A 23829-nucleotide genomic window follows, 5' to 3' on the forward strand; every position below is an offset into this window, starting at 1 on the left:
TGGTGTATCCAGGGGGAATGAATGCTCTCTCTACAATAAGTTTTGGCCTACTTAGCCCCTTCTAAGAACGATACATAGGTTAAGTGCCTCACTCACATAAATATCGCACTGTGACCGCAATCGTCCGAATCCATGTTCTGACTTTTAGCATATTCATATTCATGACAGAAGACAACAGCCTTGAGTACAGCAGCTTATCCTGTTACCTGGGACACTGTAATCTCTGCAGCAATATTAGGAGCTTGTATTTACTACTAGATTTTTCTTCTTTATAGTTTAGATCTAAGTTAGTGTAAATAGGATTTTAAGTTAAGGTGGGTACACTATACAGATATATCTGCAGATGATGGTTGTTCGTACACACTGAACAGCCATCATCTGTGCCTGCCTGCAGGTCCCGGCGACCAGGGGGCGTGTCCCGGTGGGCATGTCCTGCCCCCCTCCTCGCGGCTGCCGCAGTGTGTACTGGCAGTCTGCAGACCGCCCGTACACACACCTGCAGCACACCCAATGCGATATGTCGGTGAACGCCGATGTACACCGACATATCGCGGGTACACACTGTCCGACGGGCAGCAAATACATTGGCCGATCAATTGATCGCCCAATGTATCTGTCAGTGTGTACCCAGTAAAAGTAGATATAAGAAAAGGGGTGAGATGTGGGTTGCATATGCAGCAAGAGTTCCTGGAGAAAGGTAAGTGCATTGTTACTTTATTTGTTGTACTTTGTTGTTTATTTGCACAATTAGAGGATTTCTGCAGAACTCAATAAGGCAGAGCTCACCTGAAAGCGGGGGGGGGAATCCAATTAGCCACGGGCTAATTAGCCGCAGCCGGCAATCCAATCAGCCTCAGGAGCTGCGAGGAAAAGTCCATTAGGAAAAGGCACCCACGGGTGTTTAACGCATGGGGAAACCCATTGATTCCGTGGGTTTCCGCGCTTTAACCCCTGGTTTACAGCGCGGGTAAAATAATTTAATTCCCCCTATGTCTCAATTTAGCAGATCTAAATGTTGGGAGGTATAGTTTATCTGTGCCTGAATCTGATAGTTAAGGGGTTATCCCTTATCAAATTAAAATCAGTTTGTAGACAAGCATAAATGCAACCCTGCCCACCATATTACCGAACCTAAAGATCAATTTAGAAAAAATTATTGAATTAAGTACATTTATCAATAAGAAACTTTTGGCCTAGGGGTGCTGTGAAAGAAATGCCGATACTCTAGCGCACCGTGATACAAAAACAGTTTGGGAACCATTGGGTTAAGTGATGTCTTCTAAGTTCTGCTAATGTGAATGGAAAAACAGAATGTTGTGCTGTAATTGCTTGTGAGAAGCCAACATATTCCATAGTGCTGCACAGTGGGGTTCCAGGATGAGCTGCTTGTGTCCACGAATGTGTTGGTTCTCCGTGGTTGCAATCCGCAGTGGGTTATGTATAGGCTGGTAGAGTGGGTGACAGTAAAAGAGGTCTGAATCAGTGACCATTGGTTAAAAGACTGTGATATAGTTTTCTGACCTCCACTATCATGCATCAGGTGTACTCAGCTAATATGGTAACTGTTAGACGGCAGGATCGCATTATCCTTCGTTCACAGACATATCGCTGGTACACACTGGCCAACGGGCACCAGATATATTGGCCAATATATCTGTCAGTGTGTACCCAGCTTAAGGACTCAGAAATCAGTGATTATACAGAGAAGATTAACATCTTGATGGAGGAAGAAATCACATTAAGAAAGGTCAGAGACAGATTGCAGCATACTGTAACTGGAGGAAAAGAAGAAAGAAGCAGAGGATCTGGAAAACCAGCTGAGAATTGCTTGAAAAACATTGAAAAGCAAAATACAAAAACACTTAAACTGGTTGTCCATCTCAAAACAAAAATGAGGAAATAGAGGCACTAAACAAAGAAATCACTGATTTCTAAATTAAACAAAGTAGTCACCCGATCATGTACCCGCTTCATTACAGGAGCATAGTCACACAAACACCTCGGCTGAGGAAGTCGCTGACTGCGAGACTTCACTAACGACCAAGGCGGCTAGCGACCACGTATACCAATTGCCCCAAACCGCGGCTGACGAACAAGGACATAAATAACAAACTAAAACCAGAGTCCAACTAGTCACCGCTAGCCAGGACACATACCACCAACACTACCACCGTACCATCATTTCCAACCACCGGTAAATCCACTTATGCCCCCTGACATGTACACATTGGGGTGCTCCTTACAAGGACTCCTCTGCCATTCTCAGATCGTTGAACAAAAGACTATACCAGAGACTAAATTAAGGACAAACTAATACACTATGCAAGTGTTAAAACTGATTACAACAACTTTACCTGTGTGCCCAGCGCAGCTTACCATCACCTTCCTTATCGCTCACTGCAAACCCAGTTTTCCTATTCAACATCCGATAGCCGGTCATATTACCAACATCTTGTGGTATGCCATACCGTGCTATATTATATATATATATATAAATATATACACATGCACATATATACACAAACGACGGCTGATTGAAAAGTAATGAGACTGCCTCTGTTTTTCTGTCCCATAGGTAGACGTGGCACTGCTATGCTGGTTATTGTGAAGCTCATACATCGATGTGTCTGAACCTGCGGTTGATCTGCCATAGTCTTCTTTGTTTGGTCACAGCGAGTGGAAGATCTTCATATGTATTTGAACCCACCAATCATGTTATTACGTGTTTCTTTACTACATGTTAAACACGCAGAAATTGACTGGAGGATTATACCCACAAGTGAAGCGCTGTCCACTATATCCCGTACAGCAGGTTTATTCAGAGAGGTCGGACACCTTTCAGGTCCAGCAGCTCGTGACCAAAAGGCCCATTCTGCACAAGTGTTTGGAGTGCAGTAACCCCCTTAATGTTTTAAATAAATTATGGAGTTGAGGGGTTCTCATCTCAAGTACAAGCAACATGTCATGTTTTGTGGATTTATCCCACCTGCTTTCACAGACTGAAATCCTCAAAATATGACCTGTTGGAAAATGTTAGAGTTGATAACCACTGATGTAGATTATAACAAAAAAAAAAAACCTCTCTATAGAGAATAGTTTTTTTTCTGCTAATTATACATTAATTTTATTCATCAATGTATTATTCATTGTGCAGTAAGAGAAGAATAACATACTTGTAGGAAACATAGTAACGTAAAGGAAATATTCTAAATGAAACAGTGAACAATAGGTTGCAGAGCTAATTCAGGACTAATTTGGAGCGCCACCTAAACACATCCTGTTAGTGGGCTGAGCCATTGCACCCCTTGGAACCAGAGACATCAGGGATCTACTGCCTGATTAAGGCCTCACTTATACTCATTCTGTATTGGGTCTTAGGGAATTAATAGGTCTAATAGCTCCGATTCTCAGTAAATGATCCACTAACTGGTTGCCTCTAATGCAGGTAATATGAAAATATGTTCAATCATTTACATCAGTCTCTGCCTTAGTGGCTGGGGAGCGAGCGGGCGCTTACAGTCTAGCACAGTGGTTCTCAATAATTTTCTTCCCTACTCTCAGAAGCTGCCTAGGAGGATTTCTTCCACAGGAAATTACTCCTCCCCTAAATTCTCCCTCTACTGATAGAATGCAGTGGGGACTTACCACAAGGTGGACCCCACCGGCTTTTGGATTTTTTTTCCCGTCTTTACTCTAGGTCATAGGTTCTCAAACTCTGTCCTCAGGGCCCCAAACAGTGCATGTTTTCCAGGTCTCCTCACAGAATCACAAGTGAAATAATTAGCTCCACCTGTGGCTCTTTTAAAATGTGTCAGTGAGTAATGAATACGCCTATGCACCTGCTGGGTGACCTGGAAAACGAGAACTGTGTGGGGGTCCTGAGGACTGAGTTTGAGAACCTCTGCTCTAGAGATGAGGGTGTCCCTCTCAGCCTCTCCCACTACTCTCGGAGAAGGGTCAGCATGGTTGGGTGCCAAGTCAAGCTTTCCACTCCCAATTTACTTCATTGGTTTGGTGAGCTAAACTACCTAAAGTCCATTGATGGAGAGCTGGGAGCCGCAGAACAGCAGCTACCAGCGCCAGAGCCGCTTTCAGAGCAGGCGTTCACATGAACAACGTCACACGCTGATGTACGGTCTAAAATAAAAAATATATAATAAAAAACAAAACCAGAAATAAAAAAAAACATATGAAATGTACAATATACACACTTTGGCAGTGTTCTCCCCAGAATTTTTTTAAAGCCAGGCACCATTGTGGAGTTAGCCAAGATGGTGTGGAGTGAGAACTCAGGGACAGACCAAACAGTGAGTGACAACTCACAGGGGCAGGAGATACACAGCAGCAAATTGTGCGCCCCCCTTCCCCTCTCATGCGATATATCACTTACTGACTGGTGGGATCACAGCAGGAGAGGGCATGCTAGAAGGCAATGGGGGGAGGGGGGGTTGGGGGACGGGCCTCGGTCGTGATCCTTCTTCCGGCAGCAGTGGCTATATGCAGTAAACATTTCTGTTGCTCACTGCGCCACCTACTGGCACACTTGTGTAAGTCGGCTGGACCTGGGTGCCTGATGTTAGCTGGGTGGTTGAGAAAAATGCTGAGCAATGCACACGCAGAAAAAAAGCCCTGGGGAGAACACTGCTTTGGGGCACAAGTAATGTAAATTAAGCAGCTGAGGAATTTGCAAGGGAGTGGAGGACTAGGAAACCTCAGTACAAGAACCCATATTCCATACTGATTAGTCACCTTAAACCAAGTGCATCACCACTATATTCAACCCACTAATGTCACCATTCCTGTACTAGTTTATAATGTATGCATATGTTATCTGATATCCATCAATCCAACATTGAACACATATATACTGACCATATTCCGTATATAATCAACAATGAGCACATATACACTGACTATATTCCGTGTATAATCAGGATGAATTTGTCTTGATCTATTACTGTGGATACACCTGCAGAATAAACCTTCATCCAAGTATATGTAGGCATGACATCCAACGGGAAGGTTTAATGGATGGAATCAGTATGATCAGCTCATTTATAGCATTATGAATTTTCAAGGTTATAGATAGATGTCCTATTATATTAGTCCAGTGTGACATCTGCATCTCCCCCATCCCGCACTTTCCCCTCCCCCTTCTTTTTGTTTTCATACATAGTATGGAAATAAGACAGAATACTTACCAGCTCATTTTAAGTACAATGGAGCACATAGATCTCCTTCTCTCTCCCCTTTTACATATACCCATACTGCATCAGTATGTTTAGCCCCATCAGTACAGTTTATCCCACTGTACAGTTATCCGCTGCATTATTCTACTAGATTATATTTATTTATTTATTTATCGGGATCCATAACCATGGACAAGTTTTCATATGGCATACCATATCATTTACTTTTTTAATACTCAAAATGTCACTCCTATCAATTCAACTTATACAATGTTAGGGTTGTTCACGATTTGTTATCCTATCATGGCTAGCACAGTTTACCAGATCCCCTTTCTCTCATGAGGATGGATATCTTCCCCCCTTTTTTTCATTTTCACGTCCAGTAACTATGGCAACGATTTGTTTATCCAGTGACGTGGGCCCGCATCATAGACGAAGCCCGCCCAATGTACTTTAAATTCCACCTTCAAGATGGCGCCGATCACTACTCCCTAAGGAAGGCTTTTGATAAGCCGACACGCGTAGGAGCATCAAAGAACTACTACACATCCCCGCCACCACCATGCACCCACGCCCCTTCTGCCTGCCTAAGTCTCCTCATCTTTTGGGGAGTTGAGCGCGCAGTAGTCCGGAGCCGGCAGGTCCCTTACAGCCTGCGACCTCTCGCGAGATTGCGGCGCTGCATGGGATTCGGCTTCCGGACACTGTGAGGACTAAGCATGTAGCTGCATGAGCAGCGGCTACCGGAATACGGCCCTACCATCGGCAGTGACAAGAGGGAACGAGGACCTTCGGAACAGGACAGGAGCAGGACCAGCTTTACGATCACCACAAAGTGAGGCCTCACCAGGATTTTATTAATACAGACTACCCACAGACCACTGTTTGGTCTGATTGAACCTATATTTTGGACTTTGACTTTTTTCTGACTTTGATTTGTTAGGTACAGTGGGGTGTGGGGCGCCCTCCCCCTGTTATCCTACACGTGCCAGTTACTGAACGGTCTATTAACTATCAATTTCCAGTATTGATTTTTATTTCATCCATACCAGTCCATTACACTATTCCCCACCCCCCTCATATCGTGTTCCCCCATTTCTCTACTCACACTCATCACATATACTTGTGATTAACAGTACCAATAAATATATGACATGATAGGATTATTAGAGTGTCTCAGACTCATTCATTAACAAATGCTGAGATTTGTATACTATCTACGGAGCGCAGTCCCACCCTTGACACATGTGTGAGTCCGCACATAGGTCATTCCTATTTCTAGATTAATATTGTTAGACCTTGGGAAGTCTAATTTTTGGATCTGCAGCACCCTGTTCCCTCATATTTCCCCTATAAGAGGAGCGAGCGCCGATCATAATGAATTAATATACCACTATATTGTTTGTTTGTATTGCATGATATATAAGAGAAGAAAGACTCCTGGCTCATTCCAGAACTTACATACCAAGAGCTAAAAGATAAGAATATTTAGATTTAATATATGTTTATTTCATGTGGATAAGATTGTGACTATTTTGTTTTTAGAAGAAAAACTGCCCTACTCCACGGGCACAAAGTTAAAAACTGTAGTCCTTTCCCCGATAAGGGCATCGGGGGGAGTCAAAGATCACCAAGTCTGTAGTGCAGTTGTGCCCTGCTCTACCTCAAATGCCCTCTATACCATGAGTTACAGCAGTGTCCCTCAGTATAGATGAAAAAGGAATAGGTCAATTGTAAGTCTAGTGCAATGTACAAGGTTGATTTTAGTTGAGGCATTTTGCGTTTTCTGCTAAAATATCTACATACTGGATGTATGAAATACCTGGAAGGGCTTCATACTATATCAGCTGTATTCGCACACAGTAGGTGTCTGCTCATACAGCAGTTAGATGGCTGAAAATCATTATGTCTGCACTGAAGCACCAGCATTCCTTCTGTCACAGTGGCAGGAAAAGCACTGCATGTTGCACTCATATATAATGGTCATCACCTGTACAACTCATCCAGGTTGAAGGTAGTGACATCAGCTAATTTGTCTGCATTTTTACAAACCAACTCATAGGGCAAAATGGACTAAGCGGTTATTAGTTTGTCAATCAAGAAGGACAAATGTACTTACCAAGCACAAGTCGTCTGTTGACATGTGTCCGGCTCTCTTCCTGGGGCTCTGTCTGCTTGTAGACAGGTTGGATGCCATGAATCTCTCTAACAGGTGACCTTGTATTGCTAGAATCCTTTATGATGGGTGGCGATGATCCACTTGCAGCAACATTTGGAGAGGTCTTCTTTGCCCGGGAAGATATTTTATTGTCAAGAAGAGTATCCAAGTCCTATATGGACAACATAAGTGTTAGTTAGCTGGCAGAGGTTACTTTATGCTACGGCTACAATTTGTAACTTGGTGAGTACATGGAAGAAGAACCCTGACAGGAAAAATGTATTACCTTCACATTTACCCAGACGGGATATTACCTGTCACCTGCAATACTTTCGGGTAGAAATGAAGGCGATGGTTTTGAATATATAAATATGATGACGATGAACAGAAGCGTTTATCACGCTTTCTAATTACTGAGACTTTAATTTAGACAGTACAGTGACATGGTCATAACATTTATAGAAATGTATTAAAAAGCACAATTCTGGCCTCTTTGACTGAAATCGCCACATATGGAGTAAAAACCTATTTTGTTAGAGAAACATAAATAAACCTCACTAAAAAAAACCCTTTGCTCAGGTCACTGGGAACAGGCTGTAATAACTGGGGTTAATCATCACTCTACAGATGCAGTGCACCTTGGGAAGCAACTGTATCCATTTATGTTACTCAACCCACTGCCAGAAAGAAAGAATCAGTTAACAAAGAGCAAGGAGATAAGAGAGAATATATGCAAAAACAAAAGCTTGGCTAGGTCCCCATAGGGGGTATCCATGTAGGCAAGCCTGACTTCAGAGATAGGGATTTAACAGCAAATTGTCTCAACCTAGTGGGGAGCACAGATCTCACTAATAATTCAACAATTATTACAATTATGGATGGCAGGAATAGCCTTTAGGACACCAGCACCTAAAGAAACTTTTTGCCAAAGGCCTTATCTGCGGAATCGATTTATCCAGTATAACTTGACAAAAGTTTTAAAGGAGAATGATGCTTTCAGTTTCCCCAAAACTGACGTTAAGAAGTGGTTGATGAAAGGGACAATACATACAATCACCATTCAATCGAGAAATACTGGACAGTAGAGACTTTCAGAGAAAAGAAAGGCTACCAGCAGAGAACATTGTAAGAATGGAGGGCTAGTCCTTTGCCGAACTCTTCTAACAACTACCCATGGAGGCCTCAGTTTATGTCCCCCCAGGACATAGACTGACACACCCCCAGGACATAGACTGACACACCCCCAGGACATAGACTGACACACCCCCAGGACATAGACTGACACACCCCCAGGACATAGTCTGACACACCCCCAGGACATAGACTAGCGTACCCGCAAACCTCCAACCCTCCTCATGTCCTGTACATAGACTACCAAACCGCCCCCTCCCAGGAAAAATACTACTCACCTGGTCTGCACTGTCTCCTCCCCACATCTGAGCCAACTCCCGAGGAAGTGGCAACCTCGTTTTGAATACAAGATGGCAGATGTGAAACTGCTCTATCCAGATCAGTCATCTTAGATTCAAAAAGAGGCTGCCACTTCCCTGGGAGTGGGCTGAAATGCAGGGAAAACGTGTGTAAGATATAGTTTGAGGCTGTGTAAGCGGCGTGCAGATGCACACCGTGCATGCACCCCTACGGCAACTACTGTGACCTGCATTGTGTGTCCCAGAGTAAATTTTGCAAACAATATATAGAGTTCGTAAAATCACTATTCTTGGAATTGCATAAGATGACTCAAAGTTTTGAGCTGTGCATAATGAAAATAGGTATCACCTATTAGGCCATTTTTATGCTGGGTGGTCACCTAATTCCTAAATTTGCTAAAATTGCACAACATTTCATAGGTTACGAAACAGGCATTGTTACCTACCTCAACTAGCTGGAGAATTGAAATAACAATTTTTGAAGAAGTGGGATCGTCTCCAGACTCGAGCTTTGCAGTGCAGAGAGACAATTGGCGAATGAGATGCCCGAGCTCCTTGTAGAGAGAGGGGATCTGCTGCTCGCCACGTTCACTCAGCTGAGTAATAAACATCTGCAAGGCTCTAATGGCTCCTCGGTGTACAGCAGCCAGTTTAGACATGGTACGAGACTGAAAAAACACATTAAGTATCACCTACTAATACAACATAAGAAAATAAAATACAACAACTATTTATGTGAACTAGAAAAACAGTTATGATACGACGTATTTGGCTTGCACCAACTATAAGACATGCCCCACAGTGGTGCAAAAGAGCTGCTCAGTGCTCCAGTTCATTCTAAAGTTGTCCACACACAGACACATTTGTGCACACTCTTGTGGCCTCATCAGACAGGTCTGACCATTCACCAATCAGGCAAGATGGGATGGACTTTGAGGAAACGATTTAACGCAACTACAAAACCCTGTTTCTCATACACTCAATTGGGCCACACTGTAACCATGGGAACTTCACAAAGCAGTCTCTTTGGGAGGGAATGCTCTGAAGTTGCTTTTGCAGAACTAGTATCTTCGAACACATCGAAAAAAATCTGAACCTATAAAACTTTGCAAATGTGTGGACAGATGAGTAGGTGGCCGTCTCACACAGCTATTTAGAGAGGAGACCCTGTGCCCTGCCCCAGAAGAGGCACTCACTAACCTTGTATGCTCTCCCATGTTAATAACTGAAGTAATCCATCTTATAAACAGTCTGCTTTGATGCACGTCAAATTAATTTTGGCACCGGCAGCATCCAAAAAGAGAAGGGGTTTCCCCTCTTTGGAAGACCAACCAGACCCCAAGGCTGGAATAGAAATATCTTATAGAGCACTGATCCAGCTGGAACCGAGGAGCTATTGCATGAAGGTACTATAGAGTGGGAGAAGCTTAATTTGAAACAAGTTGTAGCAGTTTCAGTGCCAATTCCTAAGCAGCACCCCCTATACCCCAATGTGAGCAGTGTTGGTAGGAAAAAGGATGGTTATGTTTCTAGCACTGTCTCAATAAAAAATAGATAGTGTGACCTGCAAGATAGAAGAGTTTCAGAGCTAGAAATTCGCTCTGTAGAGACTGCCAGTAAGGTCAGCTGTCATGTAAGGAACTTCAACTCTTCCAATTCCAATGGTGCAAAAGCAGGGTAATGTAAAGAGCTACAGGATGAATATATGGAAGCTTCAGAATTCACTGCAAAAAGGTCTGTACTACAGTGCCAGTCTCTTCTGGAAGAAGATTGACAGCTGTATTGTTCTGAGCATCCGAGACCCTCCTGCAATACAGTAACCCTGGTTAAAAGAACTAGTACAAAAATTCTTCTTTTGTACACTTAAGGTGCGTAAACACTGGGCAATTAAAGTGGACGACTGAACGATAACGATAGTTATCGTTCGATATTGTTATCGTTCAGTCGTCCACTTTATCGTCCATTTTTAACACAAAAACGATGACCGATAACGACGACGCGCATTCCCGCAGGTCATTCGTCATTATCGTTCATCGGGTTAACATGCAGGCCATGTTATGGAATGGGGGAGAGAGCCCGGCGCTGAACGATATCGTTAATGATATCGTTCAGCGGGTGTGCTCAATGTCATGAACGACATTGAGCACAGCCTGCCGGGGACACACTAGACGATACCGCTCAGGGAGCATATCGTCTAGTGTGTATGCTCCTTAAGAAATACAAGTCTTCCATACTCAATGATAATTTGTTACCGGGTTTCAGCCTGGTCTCTACCACACAGTCACAAAAGTCATAAAAAGATTTTGACTTAATGGACCTAACCTCTAAAGCCACGCAGTAGAAGTTACATTAATCTTGATAAAGGAATGGACCCTGTCTTAACAAGAACCATGATCTTTCTAGCCAACCCAGAGCCAAAGGTTCACCTGAACATCTTCTCTTTTACCTTAAAGCTATGATATAGCTCCCTCATTCCTCTTACCCAAATATCGAACTTGAAACTGAACCACTGATCTCTGAAAAATTACGGGCCAAGTGCCCACCATGCTTTATGTTTTTCTGAAATTTTAAACTTTTAGCTGACCAAGGCTGTCTTCCCTTATGCTGGCCTCCATTGTCCTCTGGAATTAGCAACCTTAGCTATTCATGAGAATTGAAAGGATTAAAATATATGACGTTTAGATTTGGGAGAATTAATTATTGAGAAAAATCCCTTTCCCCTCTGTGGCCTGACCAATGCTAAATATGTGAGGAACCTTCGCCGAAATAGGAGTAATCCTCAAAGTCCAAGACCGGAGAGGTACGAATCCCATAACTCCAAGGACAAGACCACTGCATGGCTTTTGCACTCGTTCAGTTTTACTGTAGAGGTGGATTCTAAGGGGTATATTTACTAAAGTGCAGGTTTTTAGAAGTGGAGCTGTTGCCCATAGCAACCAATCAGGTTCTTCTTAACATTATTCTAGCACCTTCTAGAAAATAGCTAGAATTTCAGTGGTTGTTATGGGCAACCCATACTATCTCCAAGGAAGATAAAACCTCACCAACCCTTGTAAAGATTTTCCCACATTCTGGGCATAAATCATTTCCTCTGTGGAAGTAGGATAGGGAGTCTGATTAAACATCTTGACAAGAACTATCGACACCAGATATAATAAAGGGATACAAAAGAATGAACATTCTCGCTCAGCACTCTTAGTAGAGTAAACTCAGCAATAGACTGGGCAAAAATGTTTGCATAGGCTGATTCCGCCAGAGCAGCTGTGCCATTGGCAAGTGCATATGGACAGAGTCACAAACAAGACCCTACAGCAGTGGTTCCCAAACTGTGCGCTGCAGCACCCTGGGGTGCCTCGGGACACTTGCAGGGGAGCCTCGGGTTGGTGGTCCAGCACCAAATCAAATTCTTTATGGTCAATGTAATGTAAATAAGTGCAAACACAGAAGCACAAACCTGTCCACCACTATATAAACAAACTATATAAACAAACCTAAGGATGACAGGATAAAATAGGGTAACAGGTAGAAATATCACAAATATTCACTCTATCACTTCCATGGTTATGGGATATAAAGGGTGGATTTTAGAGTGTGTCCGCTTTAGGCAGACTATCCTGTGAGAGGACCGAGCATGCAAAGGAGGAGATTCAAAAGTAACACCAGTGCACACTGTAGACTCCTTTCTTTCTTATGGTGAGAGCAGATCAATTACAGCTGCGCCTAGGCAGTGCAGTCTTGTTCCTAAGAACCGTTTGTTGTCAACAGGAGCATGGGCTGTGGTCCACTTCCTACACTTCCACAGTGTGTGCTAAGCTGCCTGAAAGCTGCTATCCCCATGGTGGCAGCTGAAGGTAACAAAATGAAAATAAATAAAATACAATAAACTATTAAAAGGAGCACTGCCATGCTGACAATAGCATAAAAATTATGTCCTGTTGGCTCAGGGACATAAACCGAGATGAACTCAGACTTTCTGTGAGAGTTCCTTACAGTGTACAAGAACCTGCTCGTACCTCTATACCCCATGGTTCCAGTGTCCCAAAATTGGCAGTATGCAAAATATGTGTGTGTGTGTCTACGTAGATAACATGTGGCCAAATATAACAGCCCACTATGTGCGGGCGATGGAACAGTTCGGGCGTGACAGTTACTAGATATAAACAGTAATAAACTAATCTGGTTTTGCCATTAAACTACTTGCCACTGTAAATCTAGACGGACTATCTTGCCAGCTCTTGTAAATTGCAAGCTATTACTTTTGGCCAATTAGACTTTATTAATTCTACATCAATTGTGTTCTTACCTTCTTAGAGTGTTTGATTTTCTGGGGGCTTAATTTCTCTAAATCTTCATGAATTTCTTTTACCTATTTAATAATAAAACAAACAAACTAAGGAACAGAAATCAGTTAAGCAAACTACCGTCTCTGCATTACACTACCTAATCTAACACTTCATTTGTTAGTGTGACATTAATATGCATTAAACAAAAATAAAAACAATTAAAGAAACAGAATCTAAGAGAGACCTTCAACCCTTTGTGGGACCAGCAGGACAAAAGTGCACATGGCAGGCAAGTTGTGCAACATTTCATGCTGGAACAGGGTGTAGTTTTCTTTGCACCGCGATGACCAGAACAAGTTTTACATTTTAATTCTCCACTGGCTTCACTAGGGATAGCCCTTATTTAATGTATTAGTCCAGTGGTTCCCAAACTGGGTGCCAGGGCAACCTGGGGCTGGGGTGCAGCAGAGCAAATGCAGGTGTGCCACGGGTTGGTGGTCCACTACAGTATTAAATTATTTATGGTTAATGTGATTGTCAAAACTAGTGCTGCTGGCTGCCAATCCCGATATTGAAATGCATTACGGCTGTGTTCAAAACCAGCATCACTACTTTAGACCTAGGTTTTCCCTGACTGTATACATCCACAAGTGGCTTTGTCCAATGGGCCTGAGTCAGAGCCGGACGCTCTGACAGAGCGCTCGCTCTGAATCAGGGCCGGCCTTCTGGTTTTTTTAGCGTGGCCTCTTGGCCGCTCGCATAGCTGTGTGTGTCCACCCACAGCTATAGCGAGCGGCCAGGGAGATGGTTACGATGGTCAAGACCCGCGGGGGGGACTTAGGGTTAGGCACCCCCCCTGGGAGAGTTAAGGTTAGGCACCCCCTGGTGGGAGGTTAGGGTTAGGCACCCCCTGGTGGGAGGTTAGGGTTAGGCACCCCCCCTCCCCCGGGAGACTTCGGTTTAGGCTGCAGGGAAGGGGAGTTAGGTTAGGCACTTGGGGGGGGAGGTTAGGCCCCCCTAAGGGAGGCTTACGGTAAGGGGGCAGGGGGGGGGGGGGTGTTAGGTTAGTTAGTACTTACCTTAGCTGCTGTCGGGATCTTCACTGGTGCCGGGCGGTATTTCATACTGATCCCTTGAAGGTATGGATGTGTAGTGCCTGTCACACTGCCTGCACTAAATCATCCAATCCATACAGTCTTGTAGAGTCCTCATCAAAACAAACCCAGCTCTAAAATTGCTTCATTGTAGCGGAATATACAGGAGAAGCATAGAAGGAGCTGCCAACACAGCGTCTGTTTAGCCGGGTTACACTTGTACAAAATACATCTTGGGGTAAACTTACTAAGAAATGCTTTTCACAGTCGCCATGTTTTCAGCAATTTTGGAAGCTAGATTTAACTGGGCAATAATCTTAAATACAAAATCAGCCGTGTTTTGTATTTAATATAATTGGCCCTTTAAACCCAATGGCCAAAAAAGGCAAAGACACATTGGCTTTGAAAAGTGGCACTTAATAAATTTACCCTTTGTGTGCAAATCCTAGCGACACTGAAATTGTGGAGAGTGTCGTGTTAAAATGGTGGGAATTCATTCAATGGACATCCTTTAATGCAGGGATGGGGAACCTCAGGCCCGGGGGCCGTATAAGGCCCGTGGATCCATTTGGTCTGGCACCCTGAGATTTTTCTGTTAGCCTCATCTGGCTAGCAGGGTGTCTAGAATGGCACCCTGCAGCCAGAATCTATGCAGCAGTGCAGCCTGGAGCGTCCTTAGGATGTTTCAGATGGTCACTCCGCTGCCATTACAGCTCCCTGGAGCATCCTCAGAGCATTGCTGTAATCATCGGCAACTGTGGTCCCGCCCCAAATGACGTCACAAGGAGGGGGCGTGGCCTGTACAGGGCCCGCGAATAATGTTCTATATATCAAAATGGCCCCCGGCAGAAAAAAGGTTCCCCACCCCTGCTTTACTGCAAACTAGAGTACCAAACAATAACCATGGCTTATGCCATGTTGGGGACAGAAGAAAGAAAAATCTGAAATAGGAAAAAAAAAGTTTAACAGACATGGGGGCTTATTTACTGAGCGTTGGGTCTTAAAAACCTGATGCTTCGTAAATAAACCCCATGGACTGTTACACATTGGGATTACCTGTTGCTGCAAGACATAAAGCATTCTGGTAGATCGAGCCGCTCGTTGCTGCTGGCGTATCCGGCCTCTAGCTTCTTCGGAAGGATCTAATACTTCTCCGCAGCGTTCTGCAATAGAAGCATTTATACTTGCACAGTACTTTTTACTATTTCCGCACAGACTTAGTTTGGTACACACTTGCAGGATTTTGATTTCGGCAAATCGGAACAAGAAATTGGGCATATCTTGCAGTGTGTAAGTACCATTGCGCACTCCCGCGGGTCACTTGCAATATTGCGTGATTGCCCGTGATGCACGGTCAATCACACGATATCGCATGGATCAGCAATCTTCCATGGTCCAGGGCGAATGGTAATCGCCTCAACCATTGGCAAGATTGCAGGTCGTTCTAGTGTGTACCCACCCTTACACTGGGCTAACGAATGTCAAAGTTATTCTCATTTTAGACAGAATAAAACGGTGCAGCATACATTATCAATATAAACCCACAAAATAGTTTTGGAAAACAATCCTTATCCTTTATACATTAAGTTGAACAAGATGTGCTTGATTCTAATTATATCTTATGTTAATAGATGGAGCTACAGAATAACAGCACAGGAGGCAATGTGTGTTCTGGAAAGGCACTTCATAGAGATGGATGGAAAAATCAGCGATGCTGAACTACTGTATTATAGAGTAATTTATGCATCCGTAAATCCGGACCCTACATTGTGCCAAATTTTTTTACCTCTTACTCTGTTATCCATTGTACATCTCTTTATTCAAGGTACTATGTCCTAATGAAGCTAGAATATAAACTATGTAGTGTATTTCTAGGCTTGTCCGACTAGTGCAAGAAGACGTTATTGTATTCATTCTTCATCTCCTGCTTGGTCCTAAAAGTCCAGTTTATAACCAATAAGATCATGAATAATACAGCAGCGGAGAGTATTTCATGAGACAAGTGCACTGATCTTGTAAGAGGCATTTATCTGTCCACGTGTGTGATGATGTTAGCGGGGCAGGGCTGTATATGCCAGGGGCAGTATGATGATGTTAGCGGGGCAGGGCTGTATATGCCAGGGGCAGTATGATAATGTTAGCGGGGCAGGGCTGTATATGCCAGGGGCAGTATGATGATGTTAGCGGGGCAGGGCTGTATATGCCAGGGGCAGTATGATAATGTTAGCGGGGCAGGGCTGTATATGCCAGGGGCAGTATGATGATGTTAGCGGGGCAGGGCTGTATATGCCAGGGGCAGTATGATGATGTTAGCGGGGCAGGGCTGTATATGCCAGGGACAGTATGATGATGTTAGCGGGGCAGGGCTGTATATGCCAGGGGCAGTATGATGATGATGTGGAGTTTAGAGTGGAGGTTAGCAGCAATCTACAGACTAATAGATTAATGGCAGACATAACAGAGACAACCAATAGCATATGGTAGTGATGTAACACTCATTCAAAACGGATGTTTTTAAGGAGGTTGTTTTTTATTTTTATATCGTCCTTCTTGCAACTCTTTCCACGTCAAACAGTCTGCATTGCACTATTGAAGAAACACACAGTACACTATCAGCTGCTCCGTTTCTTTGTAAGTAATGATTTGATCTGGACAAAAAAAACACTATTTCTAATTTATAGTTTTTCAGTTCTGAGTGTTTTACAGGACTGTGACACAGATACAATTCTGTTGTGAGTTTTAAGCAGCCTTGAAACTTTACAGTTAATGACTCCAACACAATATATAGAACAGTCATTGATGTGTGCTTTCAATTTAGTATCCACATTTAAAACTTACTTTGTCCCTATTAAAGTGCACACCACTCCTATCAGGGGACATTTCCGTAGTATCAGGTGACCCTGTAAACAACCATGTAAGGGACCCATATGTTACTAGTATCATGTGACCTACACTGCTTGTCTGGAAGTAGAACACAAACCATTTTCATCTGTACCTAATTAATCTTTTAATACAGCTAACAATCCATTGGACATCAATTCTGAATGATATTTACATTGCCATTTATTTATAATATGGTGGCACTATATAAATACATTATATTTGATTGACCACATGAATTTAAAACAGATACAGAAGAATATGAATCTTCCGTGTAATCTAGGGTGCTTACCTTTCTTGGCAAGTTCTTCAATCTTCTGCATGTAAGTGTGCAGCTCTCTCTGCAGACGCTTTATCTCTTGCTCACTTGGGTCCAGGGCTTTTTTCGGACTTTCCCCAGGTCCAGGATCATGGGTAGGTGGAGAGTCTGATATCCCCATCTTATTAATTCTGTTCCGATCAGGTGTATACACATACACCCTAGCACCCGATTCAGACACTTCATGTTTTATCCTGGACTTGACTTGTGGCTTAGCTTTAACTTTTTCAGAGTTATTTAGTAGGATCCTTGTTTTGCTTTTAGGAGAACCTTGATGATGTGGGTGCGATTTTGTCTTGACTTCTAATTTCTTTCCAAAATGTCTCAGTTTCATATCTCTCTTTGCAAGTTGGAGAGCAAGGTTCAAGCGCTCTTCTGATACAGCAGAGAAAGAGATAGAAGAAACCGCATTTCGGAGTAAATCTGCAGCTTCTAAATTCTCCAAGGATTTATTCAGAGGTTCTGAAAGCTTCTCTATAGTGATTGGAGAGGGGTTTGAAAACCGGGCAGCCAAATTAGCTGGGTGCGTATTGACATCCAAATTAAATCGAAGCTACAGAAAAGAACACAAGGGGTTACATGTACAATTTATTTAAATAAAAAAGGATTATATTTATATATATATATATATATATATATATATATAGCTAGCTAGGGAAACGGGACAGTCCGAGGTGAAAAGTAGGAGAACCCTCCTAGCCACCGTGAACGCGGGGGAGGGGGGGGGGGGGGTCAGGATAGGTGCGGGGAAGACGTGACAGAAAGGAGTGGGAGTGAGCATCAGAGAGGGAATGGGGCAGACTGTGTGTGTATATATATATATATATATATATATTGGGGGGGGGCTCCCACTAAACACGTCGGGAACAGAATAAACCTTTCACGACTACTATATATCTGTTTTTACAACTTTTTTTTGGAATGACGTTTTACTGCTGTCAGGTTTCAGTATAAGCTAAATATCTTCAAACATAACATGATACAACCGCACACCAACTTCAAACATAACATGATACAACCGCACACCAACTTCAAACATAACATGATACAAAATCAATACCACTAAACATCCTGAAGAGGAAGAAGAATAATTAAATGTTAATGTAATGAAGACTGCATTTTTTCTAATGACAGAGAATAAACAAATGTAAAATAATTTTTATCTCAAATTCTTGTATTCACCCACCTGAGTCTCTTTGCCATGGCTCCTGTGGGGTACAGCAGGTTGGGCACCAGTAAGAGCTGACAATTCCTGCTGTGTGCTTCTCTGGTAAAGCTGACAATCTAGTGCCATCGTCAAAATCCTAAAACATAACAAAATAATTACTGACATTACCTGCACCTGATAGTCAGGGCTTTATTTCGTAAACATAAAACATTTTCTCCAGCATTTTAGCTGGAGAAGAGTCATTCTTTTCTCTTCCCCATATTTATAGAAAAGAAGATTGCAATAAAGTTGTGATTTCACTAAGTTTTGTTCTCTCTTCTCTTAGTGATACAGCCCCCATAGGTTTCAGTAGGGAGAGATCAGTTATGTTATTTATGGGGAAGAAGTGGTGTTATGGTAGTAGTAGTCAGCCACACCCAATTAATTTTGCAGGCAGATTAAAAAGAAAAGGATTCCTAAGTGTATTATACTGTAAATGTATACTAATATAATAAGAACAGTGTGTCTGTTCTAGGGATGTGCAGGCTCGGATAGGTTCGAGTTTGCACGTGGAGTTCGGATTTTTCCCTCCAAAAAAACGGAACTCAGAACGAGGCAAAACGTCATCTTACATGGACGAACATCATCATTCCTGGTCTTTTGTCCAGGAATGATGATGTTCGTCCATGTAAGATGACGTTTTGCCTCGTTCTGAGTTCCGTTTTTTTGGAGGGAAAAATCCGAACTCCACGTGCAAACTCGAACCTATCCGAGCCTGCACATCCCTAGTCTGTTCCAAGTTGGCGCAAAAACTACTGAACCGATTTTCAAGAAAACAGGGAAAGAATTAAATAAAATAAATATGAAGTGAAAATATAAAATGTATAGTAAAAAATTTATTGAGGGTATTTAGGGAAGTTTTGCACTGCGTATTATAGTATATCCTCTGATGAAACTATGAAACGTTGGTGAACATCATGCTTCCTGCATCATTTTGTCTGCATTGAGTGCCGCCTATGATTCTTTTTTGTTACTTGATACTCCCTATTTGGGTTTTCCAGTATGGAGGGCATGGAGTTCTTTGAATACTTGCTGTCGGTGATTAGTGCTGCTTAAATGCTAGATAGATAAGATAGATCGAGATCAATTCTATCCACAAAATAAAGTCCCCAGCTAAGGGGTCTGCTTGTTTGTTCGGGCTAATTTATTGAACCACTGGACGGATTTCGATAACATTTTCACTATTCTATACGGCATTGGTCGAGGAAGGTTTAGTTGTATGAACGATTAATTTGTGACAAAAGGGAGCCGAGCAGTCATGATTTCAGTGAAGCAAGTCACAGAAAAGAAAAATCTTGCACCAAGCTGCTGTATAGGAACTGGCGATGGTGATGAAACAGCAAGAGAGCATTTGAACCTGAGCCAGAGATAGCAATGTGCCCTGTTGCTTAACAGCAGCCTAGATAGGGGAGAGAGTCAGGAACTGGGCAGGGTCATGTCTGAGGCAAACGAAGAGTGAGACAGCCTCCAACAAACCCATGAAAATGCTCTGATGCAGACACAGTATCCAAGAAGGAGCCAGGGCTATCAGAAATTTAATAAAAACAAACTACCATCAAATGATTTCCATTTGATGGTGGCAAACATCAGACTGCCTCCATCAAATGGTAAAAAACACTACCATCGGAACAAAAACATTAATGGTTAGTAACCATTGATTCCGATGTCCATCCCTAAGCTGAACCTGCATGCAAACTCCGGCCACCACTCCTTCACCGTGAAGTGCTCCCTCTACAGTGTGATATTCCTGCTCAGCCACATGCCCTCGGTGAACAGGAGGCACCTCCCATGGAAGTCAGGGTTGTTCACAGACAGGGGCACCATAAAGAGGAAGCCCAACAAATACAGGGTACATTGTGCAAAGAGGACATTACTCATTATCATGTTTGGCAGCTGGCGAGGGATACGCAAAGAGGCTGTGGAAATATACACAGGTGCCCCAGCCCTGGGTACATGCTGCTGATAATGCTTACGGTAGCTGCAATAATAATTTCTCATCCATGATCCTCCTGACCTTCCCAGCACATTACAGTGGCCAGATCCCAGCAGGGCAGCAGCAGTGGGGGTTGTGGTAACACAGGTGAGACGCAGAGAGCAGGAGTGAGAAGCATGGGGTTGTGGTGAGATGCAGAGGCCTGTGGTTTGATGCAGGAGCCTGTGGTGAGATGCAATGGGCTGTTGTGAATATAGGATGCTGTGGTGAAATGCATGGGGTAGTAGTGAGAAGCAGGAGGCTGTTTTGAAATGCAGGGGGAAAGAGTAAGAAGCAGGAGGCTGATGGTGTAGGTTATGAGACGCAGGGGACTGTGGCGACATGAAAGCTAGGTTGTTTGTTATGCACCATTTTCATTTACTTTTACTGGAATGCCATGTGAGGACTCTAATTCTGCACCTAATCACTGCTCCACTGACACCAATCTACCGAGCTAATTACCCCAAGTTATCACAATATATTATATATATATAAATATTTTAATTATGTCACCACGCTTGCATGCCTGTGCACAGCGAGCGCCCCCAAATAGCACATTAGGATCACCAGGAATGTAGGAGTGTAAGTATTAGAAACAGGATGTGAGAAGGGCAGAAAGCGAGAGGGAAAGGCAGGAGAGCCGGGGAGGGTAGCGGGCTGGGAAGGGTCTGCTGGCAGGTAGCTTGATTGAGAAAGGAGCTTGGATTCCTTGAAACATCGCTCCTGAGAGTTCACTATATTTAAGGGAATCGGTGTGATTTCCCGGCGTACAGGATGAGCGTACATAAGACCGACAGCGGCATCCCGATGGTGAACATCTCGACAGGGGTCCGGTAAGTATATTTACCTTCTCCCCTTCTTTCCCCAACCATCCCTTCTTGTACCCTAACCTTCCCCCTTGATTCTTAAACCTAACCGTCCCCCCCTTTTGTGCCTTACACTAACCCCCCACAAGTGGTGCCTAACCACAACCCCCCCTGCCAAAAAAAAACCTAACCTCGCTATGCTTCCTAAACCTAACCCCTTCGTTCGGGATTTCGGCTAATCAGGATTTCGGCGTGGGGCTTATGATAGGCGTTGGTATTGCGACGCCTACCTTTTGTCCCAAGTCGGGCTTCCGACGTCGGCATTGTGACGGCCGGCATCCCGGGCATTGACAAGCTAACTACATCCCTATTTAAGATAAGTTCTCAACAATTCCCATTTGAGTGCCTGCTTCATTTCTTTATCTATGTTTGCCGTGCACCTGGGAGGGAGGTTCGTGTAGATAGATAGATAGATTAGTTGAAGAAGGCGGCACTCAGACTTGAAAGCAGGTAAACCAACCATGTTTATTGCAAAGTTTCTTCTTCATTTACTCTGCATTTGAGGATCTCTCTCTCCTAAAGGAAAGCACCAGAGCAGTTACCTGTATGCAAAGCCACAGGTGTGCTGGGTCATTAGCTCTAATATACACGAAAGTAGTGCCCAAAGTTTCCTGAATCACGGCGCCCTAGAGTATCAGCATTTTTTTCACGGTACCCTTAGGCCAAAATGTACTTATTGAAAAATTCAGCAACAATTATTAAATTAAGGAAATTTTGCTTACCGGTCATCCTTACTGCAGGTTCAGTTACAGTATCTGGTGGTGGACAGGGCTCCACTTCTATTTGCCCACATACGTATTTTATGATTGGCGGCCACCAGTACTGGTTTTGCTTATCACATTGACCATAATTTGAATCGGCACTGGCTGACCAACCCGTGGCACCCAGTATGGGAACCACTGGTATATGGTTCAAAGAAGCACGACACTGGGTTTGTAAAAAAATACCAATGTGTTTATTAGGCTTAAACGGGGGCATACATAAACACATATAATATATGTATACACATATATAGTAAAATACATATATTAGTTGCCAAGAATTCTATATATTAACCCTTACATAGTTATTCAGCATTCCATACAGTGACCCTTCCATAGCTGCCCTGCACCCCTACAGTGACCCTTCCATAGCTGCCCAGCATTCCATACAGTGACCCTTCCATAGCTGCCCAGCATTCCATAGTGACCCTTCCATAGCTGCTCAGCATTCCATAGTGACCCTTCCATAGCTGCTCAGCATTCCATAGTGACCCTTCCATAGCTGCTCAGCATTCCATAATGACCTTTCCATAGCTGCTCAGCATTCCATAGTGACCCTTCCATAGCTGCTCAGCATTCCATAGTGACCCTTCCATAGCTGCTCAGCATTCCATAGTGACCCTTCCATAGCTGCTCAGCATTCCATAGTGACTCTTCCATATCTGCTCAGCATTCCAGTGACCCTTCCATAGCTGCTCAGCATTCCATAGTGATCCTTCCATAGCTGCCCAGAATTCTATAGTGATCCTTCCATACTTGCCCAATATTCCATACAGTGACCCCTCCCAGGCTCCCACTAATAAGTAAGCCATGGCACAAGGAGTGATTGGCACAGTCACTCCTTGTGCCCTCCAAACCCGTAGAGGAGCACGGCTCTCATGACCTCTTGTGTGCTGGGCTGGGGAGAGGCTGCTGTCACTGAGCGGCACCATCAGTCACCACTCCCTCCCTGCTATACAGTGTATACACTACAGCGGGCAGAGGTGCTGAGAAGTGATACGGGGGGGTAGGCGATGCCCCTCTGAGAGTCACATCATGCTGATAAAGGCTATTCCCAGTTTCAACAAAACAAGCTTCATCTGATGCCTTTCTATGTCATCTACTGTCTGTACCTTTAGGCTGCAGGACCTCCAGGTTACGATCTATAACACTCCGGCTTCCACCATTCTCTCAACCATTTACCCAGCAGTTGAAACCGGCGCCATGACAACTACCCAGCTTCCAGCTATACGGGGCGCGGCACTGACCAAACCTGGCAGGAAGGAGTTTGGCGGCGGGAATATTGGAAAAGGAGCGGATTTTTTGTTTGATATTTATTGTTTTTAAATATTGCCATGTGCAATATCATCAATGCGCTTGTAAAGTGTAAATTGCATACAACTACGACGGGTAAATAGTCATCAAGTAATTCGCCTTAATAGTGCATTAAACTATTAAAGCATCACTGCAATATACCGAACTAAAGATGGCCGATAATGCTTCATTGGGGTTAGGGAAACAGTCCATGAACAACCAGGGAAATAATACTGGCAGATAGTATACCTATAATATCTCTCAGCAATCACATACACCTCACTTCCACCATAGCCTTTAATCATTTGGATAATCCGTCACCCCATCGTCCGGTCAGTGTAATATAATATACACTGTACACAAATCCAGGGTGACAT

At 43.5% G+C, this 23829-nt stretch overlaps 1 protein-coding gene across 2 annotated transcripts in view; it reads right to left on the reverse strand.

The window, feature by feature from the left end:
• KIAA0753 (KIAA0753 ortholog) overlaps positions 1-23829 on the reverse strand; it is an 81021-nt gene that overhangs the window by 56861 nt on the left and 331 nt on the right. Inside the window, exons 1-7 of one of the 2 annotated variants that reach the window (XM_088466325.1) lie at positions 23272-23419; positions 18540-18657; positions 17327-17906; positions 15211-15317; positions 13081-13143; positions 9224-9445; positions 7309-7519 (exon numbers count right to left, since the gene is read on the reverse strand). In XM_088466325.1, coding sequence (XP_088322451.1) covers positions 7309-7519; positions 9224-9445; positions 13081-13143; positions 15211-15317; positions 17327-17906; positions 18540-18647 — 1291 coding nt within the window. In that variant the 5' untranslated portion in view covers positions 18648-18657; positions 23272-23419. Of the gene's footprint in view, positions 1-7308; positions 7520-9223; positions 9446-13080; positions 13144-15210; positions 15318-17326; positions 17907-18539; positions 18658-23271; positions 23420-23829 lie in introns of those variants that run through there. The other variant, XM_088466326.1, reaches the window with a different exon arrangement.

This window comes from Taudactylus pleione, unplaced genomic scaffold, assembly GCF_031769625.1.
Source record: "Taudactylus pleione unplaced genomic scaffold, aTauple2 ptg002829l, whole genome shotgun sequence".
Taxonomy (NCBI): Eukaryota; Metazoa; Chordata; class Amphibia; order Anura; family Myobatrachidae; genus Taudactylus; species Taudactylus pleione.